This window comes from Amia ocellicauda, chromosome 8 (genome assembly GCF_036373705.1).
Source record: "Amia ocellicauda isolate fAmiCal2 chromosome 8, fAmiCal2.hap1, whole genome shotgun sequence".
NCBI classification, from domain to species: domain Eukaryota; kingdom Metazoa; phylum Chordata; class Actinopteri; order Amiiformes; family Amiidae; genus Amia; species Amia ocellicauda.
Window position 1 is genome coordinate 6,170,091 of NC_089857.1, and position 15,082 is coordinate 6,185,172.

General features: G+C 36.7%; 1 protein-coding gene across 3 annotated transcripts in view; it reads right to left on the reverse strand.

The window, feature by feature from the left end:
• xrcc4 (X-ray repair complementing defective repair in Chinese hamster cells 4) overlaps positions 1–15,082 on the reverse strand; it is a 119,684-nt gene that overhangs the window by 28,947 nt on the left and 75,655 nt on the right. For all 3 annotated transcript variants that reach the window (XM_066711891.1, XM_066711890.1, XM_066711892.1), the window contains exon 7: positions 10,923–11,067. In XM_066711891.1, coding sequence (XP_066567988.1) covers positions 10,923–11,067 — 145 coding nt within the window. The remainder of the gene's footprint in view (positions 1–10,922; positions 11,068–15,082) is intronic.

The window sequence follows — 15,082 nt, forward strand, 5'->3', positions numbered from 1 at the left end:
GGTTCAGTCAGAAACTATAACTATGAAAATATTAGTTTAAATTAGGAGAGACTTAATAATAGATTGCATTTATGAAGAAAATGAACGAAAAATATGTACAGTTTCCATTCCAGATACGAATGGTTAGTTATTACAGTAATTTCTCCTTGAAACTACGGCTTAGATAAAGAAATGCGTGGGTTTTCACCATAGACAGTTTCCCTGTGGATGTCCACTTAACATTTGCTAGATTATCCTGATTTATGAAAATAGCTAGAAGACATGCTTTTTCTAACTAAAAGATTATCTAATAGATGCATGTACACACAAACGTTTAAAATAGCAGTGCTTCAATGCTTAAACATATTTCCTATGTCTCTACCATAAATTGGACTGTACCCACCTTAATGATAATTTATATTAATAAACACTGCGTAGTTACTTGGCCCTGATTAAAAAGAAGGCAGCTCAAAGGTCAGGCAATCCATTCAAAGACACAGTGGCCCGTTGGTGCTAAATAGAATAAAGTCACCTCCGATTAACCTCCATTAATGAGTGAATGACCCACAACGAGGGAGATAGTCTCTTCAAGCTCTATTGATAAGTTAATAGTGATTCCTGCTCTTTCAAGTCTTGAGCTCCACTCCTCCCCCAGGGCTGTTCTGGATGTGATGGGCGCCAGCAGACGCAATAAAAGGCTACTTGTAACTTGCGACTTTATTTAAGCGGCACAATCGAGTTTCCAGGGCGACCGGCCCGCCAGATGCACTAGTCAGGGTAACTTTATTGAGAGAGGTGGTGGGTGGCAAATGGGATTGTCAGCAATGAGTAGATTAGCGGTAATTCATTTGACTTGCTTTTCCTCCGCTTTCACTCACTGTCCTCAGTCCCCCAGTCCTGAATATGATGCAGCTGAAGATTTTTCTTTTGAGCTGGAGATGCGCTCTGTGTGAGCAGATGTAGATGTCTGTACAGCTTGCCATATAAATTTCATTGATTTCTAAACACTTGGCTTGCGGGTAATACAGATAATACATCCAAGTGAGCGATCCTAAATGCTGTTCCTGTGGTTAATGTGTCTCCTCGGTCCTGTGCCTAAAGAAGTCATGTGCATGCAGCAGACAATGGCCTTAGTGTTGAAGTGAAAGTGTTTAACAGTGTTTACTGACAGCACATCCTATTGGATTGCACCTCTAAAGAACTGCAATATATATTGATTATGTAGACACGTTTCTGTCAAATACAAATGTCAACTTTAATCAGCGCCAAAGTTCAGCTCAAATGTTTTACCCTCTATGATATCATGATATGAAACTGTTTATTGCAAAATTAGCAAAGAATTTAAGGCTTTGTGGTAATCTACTTTGTTTTATATTCATTTTTGGAAAGTAGACATTTTAAATATTTATTTGTCCTAACAAACTACTCTTCAGGATTATATTTCCCCTATATTTCCTTTGTGTGTATTATAAAGTTCTAAGTAAATTTTGCAGCAGTTTTCTTAGCAATAAGGTTGTTTTTTGTGCTGTCAAACTCATTGAGATACACAGAGGATTTATGTGATAGCTTAGTTTAAATTCACACAGTGACAAAGCTTGGCCTTTGATAAGAAAACAAATACCATTTCAGTTTTGGGATTTTCATTTTCAAAAGCTTTTTGGTGTCCAAATTAAATGCCAGATTTGAACTTTGTCCACCACTGCATCACACCCTGAGACATTCATCTTTCCTATGTGAAAAATGTCTGGGTGAGCACTGTCCAGGAAGATGTGATCTAAAGCCAGTGGCAGCCTGTCTAGCCCAGCAGGGTGGAGACAGTACAACTTCTTTCCTTCGCAATTAAAGAATTGCACATTTTCTTATTGAATCTAAACAGGAACATCTTTTTTTATGTTTCAGTTTGAATGGGATAATCACACAAAAACGCACACACACGCACAAACAGTGTAAATAGTCTGAAGTGCGCACTTTACAGATATTGCAGGCTGATATAGCTTTCCCTACTGCCATTAAGTACCCATCTGGCTAAAATGAATGGAAAAGTGAACGATCAGACTGTGGAGAGTGCACCTGTTTTACATTAAGTTTATTAGAAAACTAGAGGATTTTTTTTTTTTTTTTTTTTTTTACCAAAAATGAAGGGACCCCCACATACTGACCAAACACTTTACCTAAAATCATAAATCACCCCCAACCAGTTCTCAGGTGAGGTTTTATGCACAGATTTAAAAAAAAAAGAAAGAATCTGGAGCATTTAAACTAAGACTTTTTGGATCAGCACACAGGACATACTTCATACAGTTTAATGACATTTCAGTAGTTCTCTCCAACAGCATTTCAAAGGCCAAAACAAGAAAAGAAAAAGCAATGCATGTGTCTGTAGTTGGAAAATAATATAATTTAAATCCCCCAAAAGATAAACCGGCACAAATGTCCTGTATGTCAGCACAGCTATCACTAAACAACTAAAACAAAGCACATGGAAAATCATGTTATCACTAGACATTTGTTCTTGAATTTATACTCCCCAGCACAGTTTGGTGAAAATTACAAATCAACAATAACACTTTTAAACAGGCACTTCATCACTATGTTAATGGGTGGACTACTGTTTTGCTCTCTAGTAATGCTTCCCAATTGAGAAATGGCTTTGAACGTGTAATGGGAGTTGGAATATCTGTGCAGATTGTCTGAAGGCTGCTTCTTTATCTTCAACAGGAAGTAGGAAGCCCAAAGCCTGTTGAAAATGCCTGGGACAAGCTACTGTAAGTGCCTTCCTGAACTGGGCACTGGGCTGCAGCTCCAGGGAGCCCTTAGCAAAGACCGGTCCCAGCTTCCACAACATGTGCCGACAGATAGGTCAGATGTACAGGCATTTCATAGTTATGCCTCTTGGGAGACTTGAAAACATGCCTATGATGACTTTGGCACACATTTAATGATATACAGCAAAGAAAATAATGGTCCAATATTCCCAATAAGTGGAAAAAAGTTCCTTCTTTAGCATCTTGCTTAGACAGTTGTAAAACAGAGGGATCTGGAATCCAAACTGACAGTGTATTTAGTGTTGCAATATCTATCCATATCCATAAAATACAATACAAATAAGCTGACACAAATCTGTCCTAAGTATGGCTGGTAATATTTCAAACCACAATCCTGTCTCTAGACTTATACCACCACTGTCTGGTGAAAAAAAAAGACAAAAAAGAACAAACATGTATATATACGTTATATGATTTAACTTTTCCTGTTGTCATGTAAACAATAAATTGTTTACTCAACTAATTATTTACTTTGTGAACAGCAAAGAAATATGACGTTATAAAAGAAGTATATACACAGATCTCCATAGAGCTTCCAAGCCAATACAGAACCGCATTAAAAACATGTCAATCTGTTAGAGTAAACAGTACTGAGAAACAGTGCCATAGCAAGTGGTTTTCACCCTTGTCCCTTCTCAAGTTTAGACATGCAAATCATATAGTGGAATATTAGGTTTTACTTGCATTAAAGGAAGTATGTATTTCTGATGCAATTAGCAAAAAAAACAAAGGATGACAAATGTAATAATCCTTAAATTTTTACAAATTATTGTATGCCTAAATACACTTTTAAACTTGAAACTGAAAAACTGTCTCATGCCCTAAACAGAGACTGACCTTTTCAATTTTGTTATATTGCTTTAAAAAATGGTTGAAAAATAAAACAGAAACCATACACAGAAATCTCATAAGGTGCTGGGTAAGTAAATACAAATAATAATACACACACACTTACATTTGCATTTGGGTTTAGTGTGATATATAATATGTTCTGTCAGTATAAACCCTGAAACCCACAGGAATAAAAGAGCTGCTCATATTTTTTCTTCTTGAATTTATGCAAGTACAATTAATTTAACATTGCTACAGTTCCCTATAAAAAAAGTGATCTTGCCTCAAACAGAATAGATACAGTTGTTAATTTTGTCTACACCTTTTCCCCACCCTTCACTTGAGTTCACTGTATATTGTTGTATAATGGTATAGTTTGTACAGAGTTCTATAACTAGTGTAATAGTTTAAATTACATTTTAATTAAATGCACTAGATTTATAACCTCCTATTAAAGTGAAAAAAAACATGCTTTTATGAAGGACGAAAATAAATGTAATTCACCAGGAAAAAGAAAGAAAATTAAACAGGGTAATTAGCATATTGGCGAGGTATTTATTTATTCATTTACTGTTAGATAATTTCTTCCCATAGTTTAGTATAAATTAAACAGCAGAAGACTTGGCAATTCTGGTGAGGATGAAGTAAAGTTTCAAAACTCTTTCCATGCCTTTGGCTAAAAAAAAAAAAAATAAGAATAATGCTTTAAAGTTCTTTATTTGAATGCATTTCTTCAGGAAACAGTCAAGACAATGAGCCACTGCCATAAGTACACCACAAATTTAAATATTAATGGCTAAGTGAAGGAATGATATTTACAGTAAGCAAAGCAAGATTATGCAATTAATACCATTGCTTATTCCAGATGGTTTCACATGAAAGTTGGAACTAATCACTTTTGACAGCTAAGATTGTGTTTATGATATTCAATGGTTTTATTGTTTCCTCTCTTTGCCATTGAACATCTGCCTACAGCTGGCATTAAAAGAATAATAGCAATATACTTCCCCTACTGTTGTTACAGCTGTTTAAATAGTATACCTTTCATTTCTCTTTCTGTATCTTCAAAACTTTATATTTATTATTCCCACTTGTGTTTCTGGTGTTCTGTGTTACCTATGACAGGATGTACAAAGTGCAAAAGTTTTAGGCAGGTGTGAAAAAATGCTGTAACGTAAGAATGATTTCAAAAATAGACATGTTAATAGATTATATTTATCAATTAACTACATGCAAAGTGAGTGAACAGAAGAAAAATCTAAATTAAATCCATATTTGGTGTGACCACCCTTTGCCTTCAAAACAGCATCAATTCTTCTAGGTACACTTGCACAAAGTCAGGGATTTTGTAGGCATATAGTCAGGTGTAACAATTATACCAAACAGGTGCTAATGATCATCAATTCAATATGTAGGATGAGACACAATCATTATCTGAAACAGAAACAGCTGTGCAGGAGGAATAAAACTGGGTGAGGAACAGCCAAACTCAGCTAACAAGGTGAGGTTGCTGAAGACAGTTTACTGTCAAAAGTCATACACCATGGCAAAACTGAGCACAGCAACAAGACACAAGGTAGTTATACTGCATCAGCAAGGTCTCTCCCAGGCAGAAATTTCAAGGCAGACAGGGGTTTCCAGATGTTCTGTCTAAGCTCTTTTGAAGAAGCACAAAGAAACGTTGAGGACCGTAGACGCAGTGGTCGGCCAAGGAAACTTACTGCAGCAGATGAAAGACACATCATGCTTACTTCCCTTTGCAATCGGAAGATGTCCAGCAGTGCCATCAGCTCAGAATTGGCAGAAAACAGTTGGACCCTGGTACACCCATCTACTGTCCGGAGAAGTCTTGTCAGAAGTGGCCTTCATGGAAGACTTGCAGCCAAAAAGCCATACCTCCGACGTGGCAACAAAGCCAAGGGACTCAACTATGCAAAAAAACACAGGAACTGGGGTGCACAAAAATGCCAGCAGGTGCTCTGGACTGATGAGTCAAAATGTGAAATATTTGGCTGTAGCAGAAATCAGTTTGTTCGCTGAAGGGCTTTAGAGCGGTACACGAATGAGTGTCTGCAGGCAAAACAGTGAAGCATGGTGGAGGATCCTTGCAAGTTTGGGGCTGCATTTCTGCAAATGGAGTTAGGGATTTGGTCAGAATGAATGGTCTCCTCAATGCTGAGAAGTACAGACAGATACTTTTCCATCATGCAATACCATCAGGGAGGCATCTGATTGGCCCCAAATTTATTCTGCAGCATGACAACGACCCCAAACATACAGCAAAAGTCATTAAAAAACTATCTTCAGTGTAAAGAAGAACAAGGAGTCCTGGAAGTGATGGTATGGCCCCCACAGAGCCCTGATCTCAACATCATCGAGTCTGTCTGGGATTACATGGAGAGAGAGAAGCAACTGAGGCTGCCTAAATCCACAGAAGAACTGTGGTTAGTTCTCCAAGATGTTTGGGCCAACCTACCTGCCGAGTTCCTTCAAAAACTGTGTGCAAATGTACCTAGAAGAATTTATGCTGTTTTGAAGGCAAAGGGTGGTCACACCAAATATGGATTTGATGGAGATATTTCTTCTGTTCACTCACTTTGCATTTAGTTAATTGATAAATATAATCTATTAACGTCTATTTTTGAAAGCACTCTTACTTTACAGCATTTTTTCACACCTGCCTAAAACATTTGCACAGTACTATATATCTATTGTATGGTTGTTTTTTGCTTCTGTTTGCTTTAAGACATCCCTCTGGAAATGTTTACATCCCATCCCTGCCCAAACAAAAGCAACAACAACAAATAAACTACGAGATCATTTCCATGTGCAGGTGTTATATGACGATCATGGAGGGCATTAGGACCATGTAAAAGTTGGGTGGGGCTCCAGATCAGATCCTGAAAAGGAGTTAATTTGGGTCTAAAATGTACAGTGCAACCATTTCCCCCAAAGGCAAACACATGTACAAAATGTAATTAAAATATTGAAGATATTTTATTACTAATTACTATTCATAATGTAAGCTTGCGTTAAAGAAAACTAACATTCTCACATTCCCCAGAGGATCCGTATTCTCTTTGTCTCTTACCCTATAATCATTCACATTCGCCAAAACAATCAAACAGAAACATATTAATAATCTTCTGTTCTTACTGTGAGAATCGCCTGAATTATGCAACAGTAACATTTTTTGGAGAGCTCTACCAATTTCAATAAAAACGTTTGGGGAATTTGAGGACAGAATTGGACTGATGACGTTTTTCCATTTAGAAGATTTTGAAAGATTCCACTAGCTAGGCTACAGAATTGTTTTCTTTTCCATACATGGCAGAGTTATTTTGCTATGGAATAGGACCTATGGAAAACTATAGCTCTTTACTAAAATAATACTAAAAAACTACTAGGGTGAGATTTGTGTGTGTGTAAAATTAACAGATTTGGCAACATCTAGGCTAATACATACATAACAGAAGCTTTATAAAACAGTAGTGTCAATGGTGGAGTTTACATGTGTGATTTGGCCTTAATCGAGACATTATGTTCAAGTCACAGATGAAATGCCCCTCTCCTTCTTGGGGTTTACATGGTTTTAGTTTATTGCACTCAGGACGAGCTGCTGTTTACCCGACGCCATGCAAATTAAGGGCAAGGAGTGAATTAATATGTAAATTAGCTCTACATACAGCTCTCACGCTGTTTTGGCATGAGAATCCCAGAAAGGGCGGTTTTCATGTGCAAGAATAATACTCGAGACACGTATGTCACAGAATCTATGGCTGTCATGTGACATTGTGTTCAAATTAAACAGTGTGCAGCTGTGGTTTAATACTTTGTTTTACTGATCTTACCTGAGTGGTTTTTCACGTCACTGATGGAGCAGCAAGTCGTGAATATAATTGTTTTATAAAGTGAGGATTACAACACGATGTATAGGATTGAACAGTGCACAACAGATCCACAACAATATAGAGAGCATAATGATTATATAAAATAAAATAAAACATTTTTCCGCATTGCCATTAACCTGAAATACACCATTGCTAACCATGAAATGTTCATCAGCAACTTGTTACCTTGAAACCCACAATAAACTGACCAGTATAATGCAGCCATTTAAGTATATATACGATTATTTCAGAAGCGTTTGCACGTAAAATGGGTGTGCTTTTTCCGCGTTTTTGTAATTTTTATGTCAGTTACTCGAGTATTTGGGAGTGACTCTGTCCTTCTCTGTGCCCACAAGCCTGATTCTCTCCTGAGGTTTCAAGCCAAATGTGCACACACATCATCACTTCATGAGTTAAAAACACTGCATGTAAACTCCCCAATGAGATAATTGTACCCTTTATTTAATGTATGGGCCTATATATTGGCTATTAACCATGGCTCATCAAAACTGAAGGAGTTCTGCAACTAAGTTATGACAAATGTCTTGAAGCAAATGTGGAAGTACATAGGCTCTGGGCCTTGAGAAACACGGGATGGTCAGTGCAACAGATGGTCTGTTTGCGTCTCATTCCACTCAAAGACAGTGCAACACAACACTGCTCTACAATCCACTCCAGGCGGGTGTCAGTACTAGACAACTTCTGTTCTGTGACTTCCATCTGACTCTCTCATCAGTACACCTCAAACAAGGGGGTTGATCTTTATTAAACTGATTTACTTTTCTCACGTTTTCAATATATCTGGGCTGTTTCTACTACAGATCGCAACTCACAACACAACGTAGGTCGTACTTAGGAGGGAGATGCCATTTCTACAAACTAAGGATGCCAGTCTGCACCCAGTCTGTGCAATAGGTTTATACAATTAAGAGATGCAGTGCTTCATTACACATCTTAGACTGTAACCATTCAAATATGTCTGACTGCGGAATGTTCCCGACAAAATGTAAAACCACTAAAATAAGAATTTTACAAGGACTTATTCCTTCTAAACAAAAAACTTCAGTCCTGGGGTATGACAAGTTTACTTTGATGAACTCCCATGTGCAGTCATAACTAACCTCAGCAAGTTTCTTTGGAAGAACAATCTATTTGCACATCACATTGCGATCCATGTACAGGTTTCTTTGCTGTTACGCCCTGTGATACTGGTTAGTGCATCTGCTCAATCACAACTTTCCTCCTCAGACTCCCAGGCTACAGCTGAGCTCTCTAATCCTGGAAGGCAAGGGGAATCCTAAGTGGCTATGTCTGTGGGCTTCAACCCGGCTTCTCTGTGTTTCTGATTAAAAGAGAGGAAGTGATTCAGCATCTTGGCCATAGATTGCAAACTTAAAAAACACAAGCATCTGATTAATGATACATGTTTTCTTGGACTGTCCTTTTATCTTTCACAGTCATTGAGTAAATCAACACGTGGTTTTGATTCTCAGTTCAGGGCTCTTTCCTAGGATAATTTAACTCCATTTTGAGTCAATTAATTTTCATTGCTGCCGGACAGCAATACTTTGCATTTGTTTGTACATCTCATCGGCCTGTTTGTTTATTTCCCAAGAACAAAACGCTAGGCCTCTCAGGGGTCTTCTGAAATGGCGTGATTGACAAAAAAAAAATAATAATAATAATTAAAACAAAAAATATATAATAATAATAATAATAATAATAATAATAATAATAATAATAATAATACATGAAAAAACAAAATCACTGATATTGCGTAACCAAATCCTTTGAATAAAATAAGGGGTTACGGCACATGGGAAGTAAATAAAATGCCAACATTTTGGTAGACCGTGCAAAAATGAAAATAATGATGCATCTTACTTTTGAAACGTCATATTTCTATTTGATATTACATTAGAAATCCCAGTGTCCTTGAACCACATGCACAGATGCATCTCTAGCATACACTCTAGCTTGTGCATTTGAATTTCTTGCCACTTCGGATAGAATGGATGAATTATGCTTTTGAAAAACAAATTAAGAAAAAATAACTTAGTTCAGAGAGTACTAGAGAGCTCAGTTGGAACATAAATCTCAGGACCATCACAAAAAAAGTTCCTAATACCAGGCACTTCATTTAAAGAGCTGGGAAAGTATGAAACAAAACTACCAGCCCATGTTTTTGATTTCATGTAATATTTCAAATGAAAGATCCTAATATTTGGATCAAGCCCAAAAAAGACCATCATGAAATACTGTCAAATCGAATCATATGTACCACAACCAAATAGTATCCAATGCATATGCAGTTATTTCTACAAAACTAGGTTAATTGATTTGTGGAAAATACTCGAATACATTCGAATGTTTCATAAAATTGACAAGGAGCACATAGTCTAAGCAAAATTAAGTGCAATAAGTAGTATGCTGTAGAATAAGCTAAGTGTTAACATGAAGATTGAAAAGCAGGCCAAGTCATTGCAGTCTAAGTTACAGAAAGACGCTTTGAAATGGAAGACCAATATTGTGGATATCTAACAACATAAAGGAAGTATATTTCTCTCTCTCTCTCTCCTCTCTATATCCATTCATATTTATACAATATTTTTGATATTTCTGAAGCTTAACTACAGTGCATATGGAACACATCAGCATTACAGAAAATAAATGTTCCATACATTAAACAATCGCAGTTGAAAGGGATTATATATTTAATTCCCCTCACTGAACGTAATCACCTAGCTAACGTTTGCAGATAATATTATGCATAAAACATGAACTCCGCCACATCTATCGGGCAGACTTGATTAATGCAATGCGCAGTGATTAAGTTTTGTATCTTGTTTCGCCATTTTGACGAAGCCCTGCTTGACGTTTTATGAACTTTGATATTTAATATTGACATCAATCAAAGGCTAATTGGTGCGGCGCATGAGACAAGTAAACAAAAACAACATTGATCGCTGATTTTATAGCCGGTGATTGGATGTCACGCTTTAAATCCTGCAGCTTGCTTGTTCTCTGCTTTCTTTTTCCTCATTGCAATTTGATGTGAACACAATTTCTTCTTACACTTTATTCATGTTCTCTCTTTTCTTTTCCAGATATATTTAAAAATATTTTGATGGGCTCGATTCATCCCAAATGTGTGCAGAAACGATCATTTTCTACTAGAGGTCAAATAATGTCCTTATGCCCCTTCAATTCATACTCATGCTATCAATGTGAATGTTCACAGCCTTTCTAAATAATATACATTGTGCTTTTAATCAAGTATATTTAGTTAACTAAATAAGAAAAACGTACTTAACTACACACCCGTCACTTTTATTTCCTAAGAGGACCATTTGCAGACAAGGAGAAAAAAAAAAGTGTTTGACAATTCCAATCCTACCTTGTTTTGTCCCGAGGCTCCTGGGATACCTTTTTGGCTCCTGACCCCTGACCTTTGATTCCCCGTTGCCGTCGTTTGCGGCTGGGCGCTATGTCTGGGATATCGGTCAGACTGCTGTCCGGGGAGCTGCATCCAGGCTTTTTTACTGAAGGGAAACGAGGGAATGTGATAGTCATGAGGGAGAATAAAAACAACGTGCTGTGAGCTTTTACAGTACAGTCAAAGCTGGAGCCTGCATTTCTTATCAGAGAGCATTTTTACAGCCAACAAATTGTGAGATTAGCATCCGATTATAATACAATTTTAAATGTATGGTTCCAATTAGGTACATGTTTTGGTGTCTGCGAACTTGCTTCAAGACATTCTAAATAAGGCAAAGAGTCTTCTTTAATGACAGCTGTCTAGAAGTATTGTAAGGTTTGCCAGGACTAGCATATGCAGCATGTTATCTGGTTGTCACTTCTGTTCCAGAGCAATCAAGTGTGATTAGACGGTCATTATGTGGGTGGGCAAGAAAGGCCGGACCTTGACACTCCTGAATCAACCCAGTTAATCAGAAGGAAGGCTATAGTATTTTTCCTTCAACAAAGCATTGTCTGATTTTTTTTTACGTGTAATCAGTCAAAGAATTAAACATAATTGTGTCATCTCATCGTATTACTCAGTGCAGAAACAAAATCCGCAAATTACAAGAGAATACATAGACATGGAGAATACAACATAAGAAGCAAAAGTATATATTTTGTACTGAAATGGTCCCCGCATTTATAACTACTAAACCAATCTAATCCCGTATTCTTCCTGTAATGAAGAATCGTGACTTCAGCTGCGCAACGCTGCTTATTTTGTTCATGTATATTAAGTTGCAGTTGCTTTAAATTAGTACAGTGATTAAAGAGATTGAAAAGCTGGCATGAATAGAAATACGATCGTTTATACCAGAGATACATACTTTTATCAGGATATAGTTATGGGAATGCAAGGGGGTGGGGGGTTCTGAAGATATGAAAACGTATGAAAGAAACAAAATACTATGTAATCTCTCTCTAAATGATTTGATTTTATATTCATTGGTTAAAATCCTTTGATTTCCTGGTTTATTTGCATCATGAGCTCAGGAGAGTATTCCACAATTAAGCTTAATTAGCTTTTTTGAGAGTAGACAGTCAATCCTTGCTCTGGCCTGGACTGGCCAAAGTCTAGTCAGATTTGTGGTGGTGCCGCCGCCCACCCACGTTTTGAGTCCACTGCACCATCAAGCCCCCAGGTAACTGTGCCGTACAAAGCTGGTCATTTAAACAGCAGCTCTCTCATTTCAGAGAAAACAGTACTGCTATGCACAGCTGCTGACATCATTGGAAAAGACCAGTGAGAGCATAAACCAGCAGTGCAGAAAGTGGGGTTCCTGAGCATGACGCAGACACGACCTTTCAAGTTCGGTCCAATGTGTTGACAGGCTGTTCACAGAGCCCTGCCAGTGCACACCTCAACTCTCCCAATGCGTGCAGGTTCAAAGCCACGGCACCACAATCTACTGAATTGATGTATTGTGATCCCACTTGCAAGACTGCACTCCTATAGGTAATGATTTAGTGGAGCCAAACTATGAAAACAAAAGTGAGATCTCTCTTCTCTCAGCCAGTCTCGTATCATGCTGTTGGAAGACCACTGGGAGCATGCAAAATAACACCACCCCTGTTTACTGCATCCATGATTTAACATCACATGTAAATATTCATTATATTTTGCAGATATGTGGTTTTATAAATAATTAGACAACCCATTACACTCAGCCCCATTGTATTAATAACTCCGGCATTATTATAGCCAGAAACACTGTTTTCACTGGAAACTAGAGACTTTGGGCTTTCAAATGATGTAAAGTAGGCAAAATATATAACAATGTTCGAACACAAGTTTTACATAAATAAAATGTTAAATAAGTTATCATAATTCCTTCAATTTGTATCCACTTTTCACCTAGTTTTTCTTAGAAGTTGAATTTTCACTAGTACTTTAAGTGAAAATTGTAAAAAAAATATTTATCTTGGCAAAAAAGGTGGTAGTGTTGCAATATAGTTTATCTAATCATGACCAACAATGCAGAAACTGATTCTGTAGTTCGTATGATTTCATTTGAATGGTCCCACATGCTTGTGGCCGTTATAATGGAGAAATTGACATTTATGCACGTATTTTGTGGTACAGATATTCTCTAAACCTTTCTGCATAGGCTAGGTTCTTTCAAATACACATTATTCCTTCATTTATTATGCTTTTTTCACCAAACAGCTTCTACAAATTTCAATTTGAGTGGTATTTCAACAAAATTTTCATAGACTTTAATGGAGGAAAAAGGGCAAAAAGGTCAACATTAAAAAAAACACATTTGTTTTTGTGGAAAAAAAAACTTGTTAGTACTGTAATATAATGTGTCTAATCATGATCAACACTGCAGAATATTATAGTACAGGTTGTCTAGTTTCATTTGATGGGTGTCAGATACCTGTACTCCTTATAATGTCCATAATAAACACATGTGCATCTAAGAAGTTCCAACCAGGTGAAAATGGGTCTGAGTGTAAAGTGATCATTTATGAATGTGTATATTAATTTGAAGAATATACCAGTAAAATGTTGGACAGATTTATTCCTACTGATAACCAAAAAACTACACAGAGAGTAAACTAACTGAATTGAATTGAATTTAAAAAATGTCTACAGAGATCTGTTTTCCCAGCATTCATCCAGATAGGATTCTTTGTAGTGCTCCCCAAAGCAGGAGAAAATTGATTGTATATCAATATTGATTCTTCAGAGAGATGAGGTTTCTGTGAGAGAAACTGAAAAGACTTAGTGGAATAGAGCCCACAATGGACAGATACAAAATAATGGTAGCCGTGGGGGGGGAAAAACAGACTGATTGTCTGGAAGTCCAAGGTTAATACTTTCCTACCCAGCTCTCAGTCTGCTGCTGATTTCAATTTCACATCCATTCTCTCAATATCAAAGGAAACAGTGCTGAGATCTCTTGAGAGGGTATTATGAATATAGTTCCATCTTTCCTGAGAATAGAAAAAAGTATGTGTATGTATACATATATCTATCCTCAAAGGGTACTAAAGCATGGAGATCGATGAAAGGGTTTGAGTGTAAGAACACATTAAAACATTTACAATTTCCTGATCCCTGGAAAAATACATGTAGTGAGCTTGTTCCACGGTTCTTCTATGATGTTTTATAGTTCCTACAATAAAACACGGAGCTCGTAATGTAAAAGTTCAGGATTACCCTGCACTTAAACAGTAAAGATACAGTAACTATTAAATTTTTAAGCCTCATGCAATACCCTCAAGAAGATAACCGATGGGCAAAGGGTTTGTTTTATAGCATGACCTGTTTTCAGCAGAAGAATGAAGATTGAATGATTTATCTTCATTAATTGCATTTCAGTATTTCTATCTTACCCCATAATTATGACCACAGTGTAAATATTTCAAAAGCACATTAACATTGCCTAATAGTGATGTCTTTTACACAAGTCATTTTCACTGTACACCTTGTGTAATTATTGTTTACACCTATTCAGACCTATTGTATACTCCATACTTCTTGTGTGTAACTAAAGCTAGCAAACTGTTAATCTAAAATGGGTTCAGTTTTTTGTATTTATTTTAATTTGGGTAAAATTAATTAAACAATTATGTCTGTATCATTAGAGGGGCACAAGGTTACATTTGAATGATCTTGTTTGTTTAATGTACTTGTATTCTTTGTAAATACAATTATTGGAATGAGTTTACTAATTATCCACAATGAAATACTGAATACTGTGAAAACTACAGAAGCAATTCTGATGAATAGTGCCATATTTTCTTTAATTGAATAACATGTATTCTTAATTTGGATTTATTGCCTTGCAAAAGCCAAAATCAGGCAAGTCATTCTGGTCCCTCCCTGCACTGTATGGTACACAAAAAACAGTCAATCTGTCCTACGAAAAGCAGAATATATTACTTCACTTTCAACATTTGTTCAAATGTCTCCTAAATGTCTTTCAACTCCTTCCAAATACTTCTTCCTGTAATAAACCCTCATTAAATTCTGGGGCCTAAACATTTTCTTTTGGCTGAAATGTTGTTAATTGAAATATGTGAGAT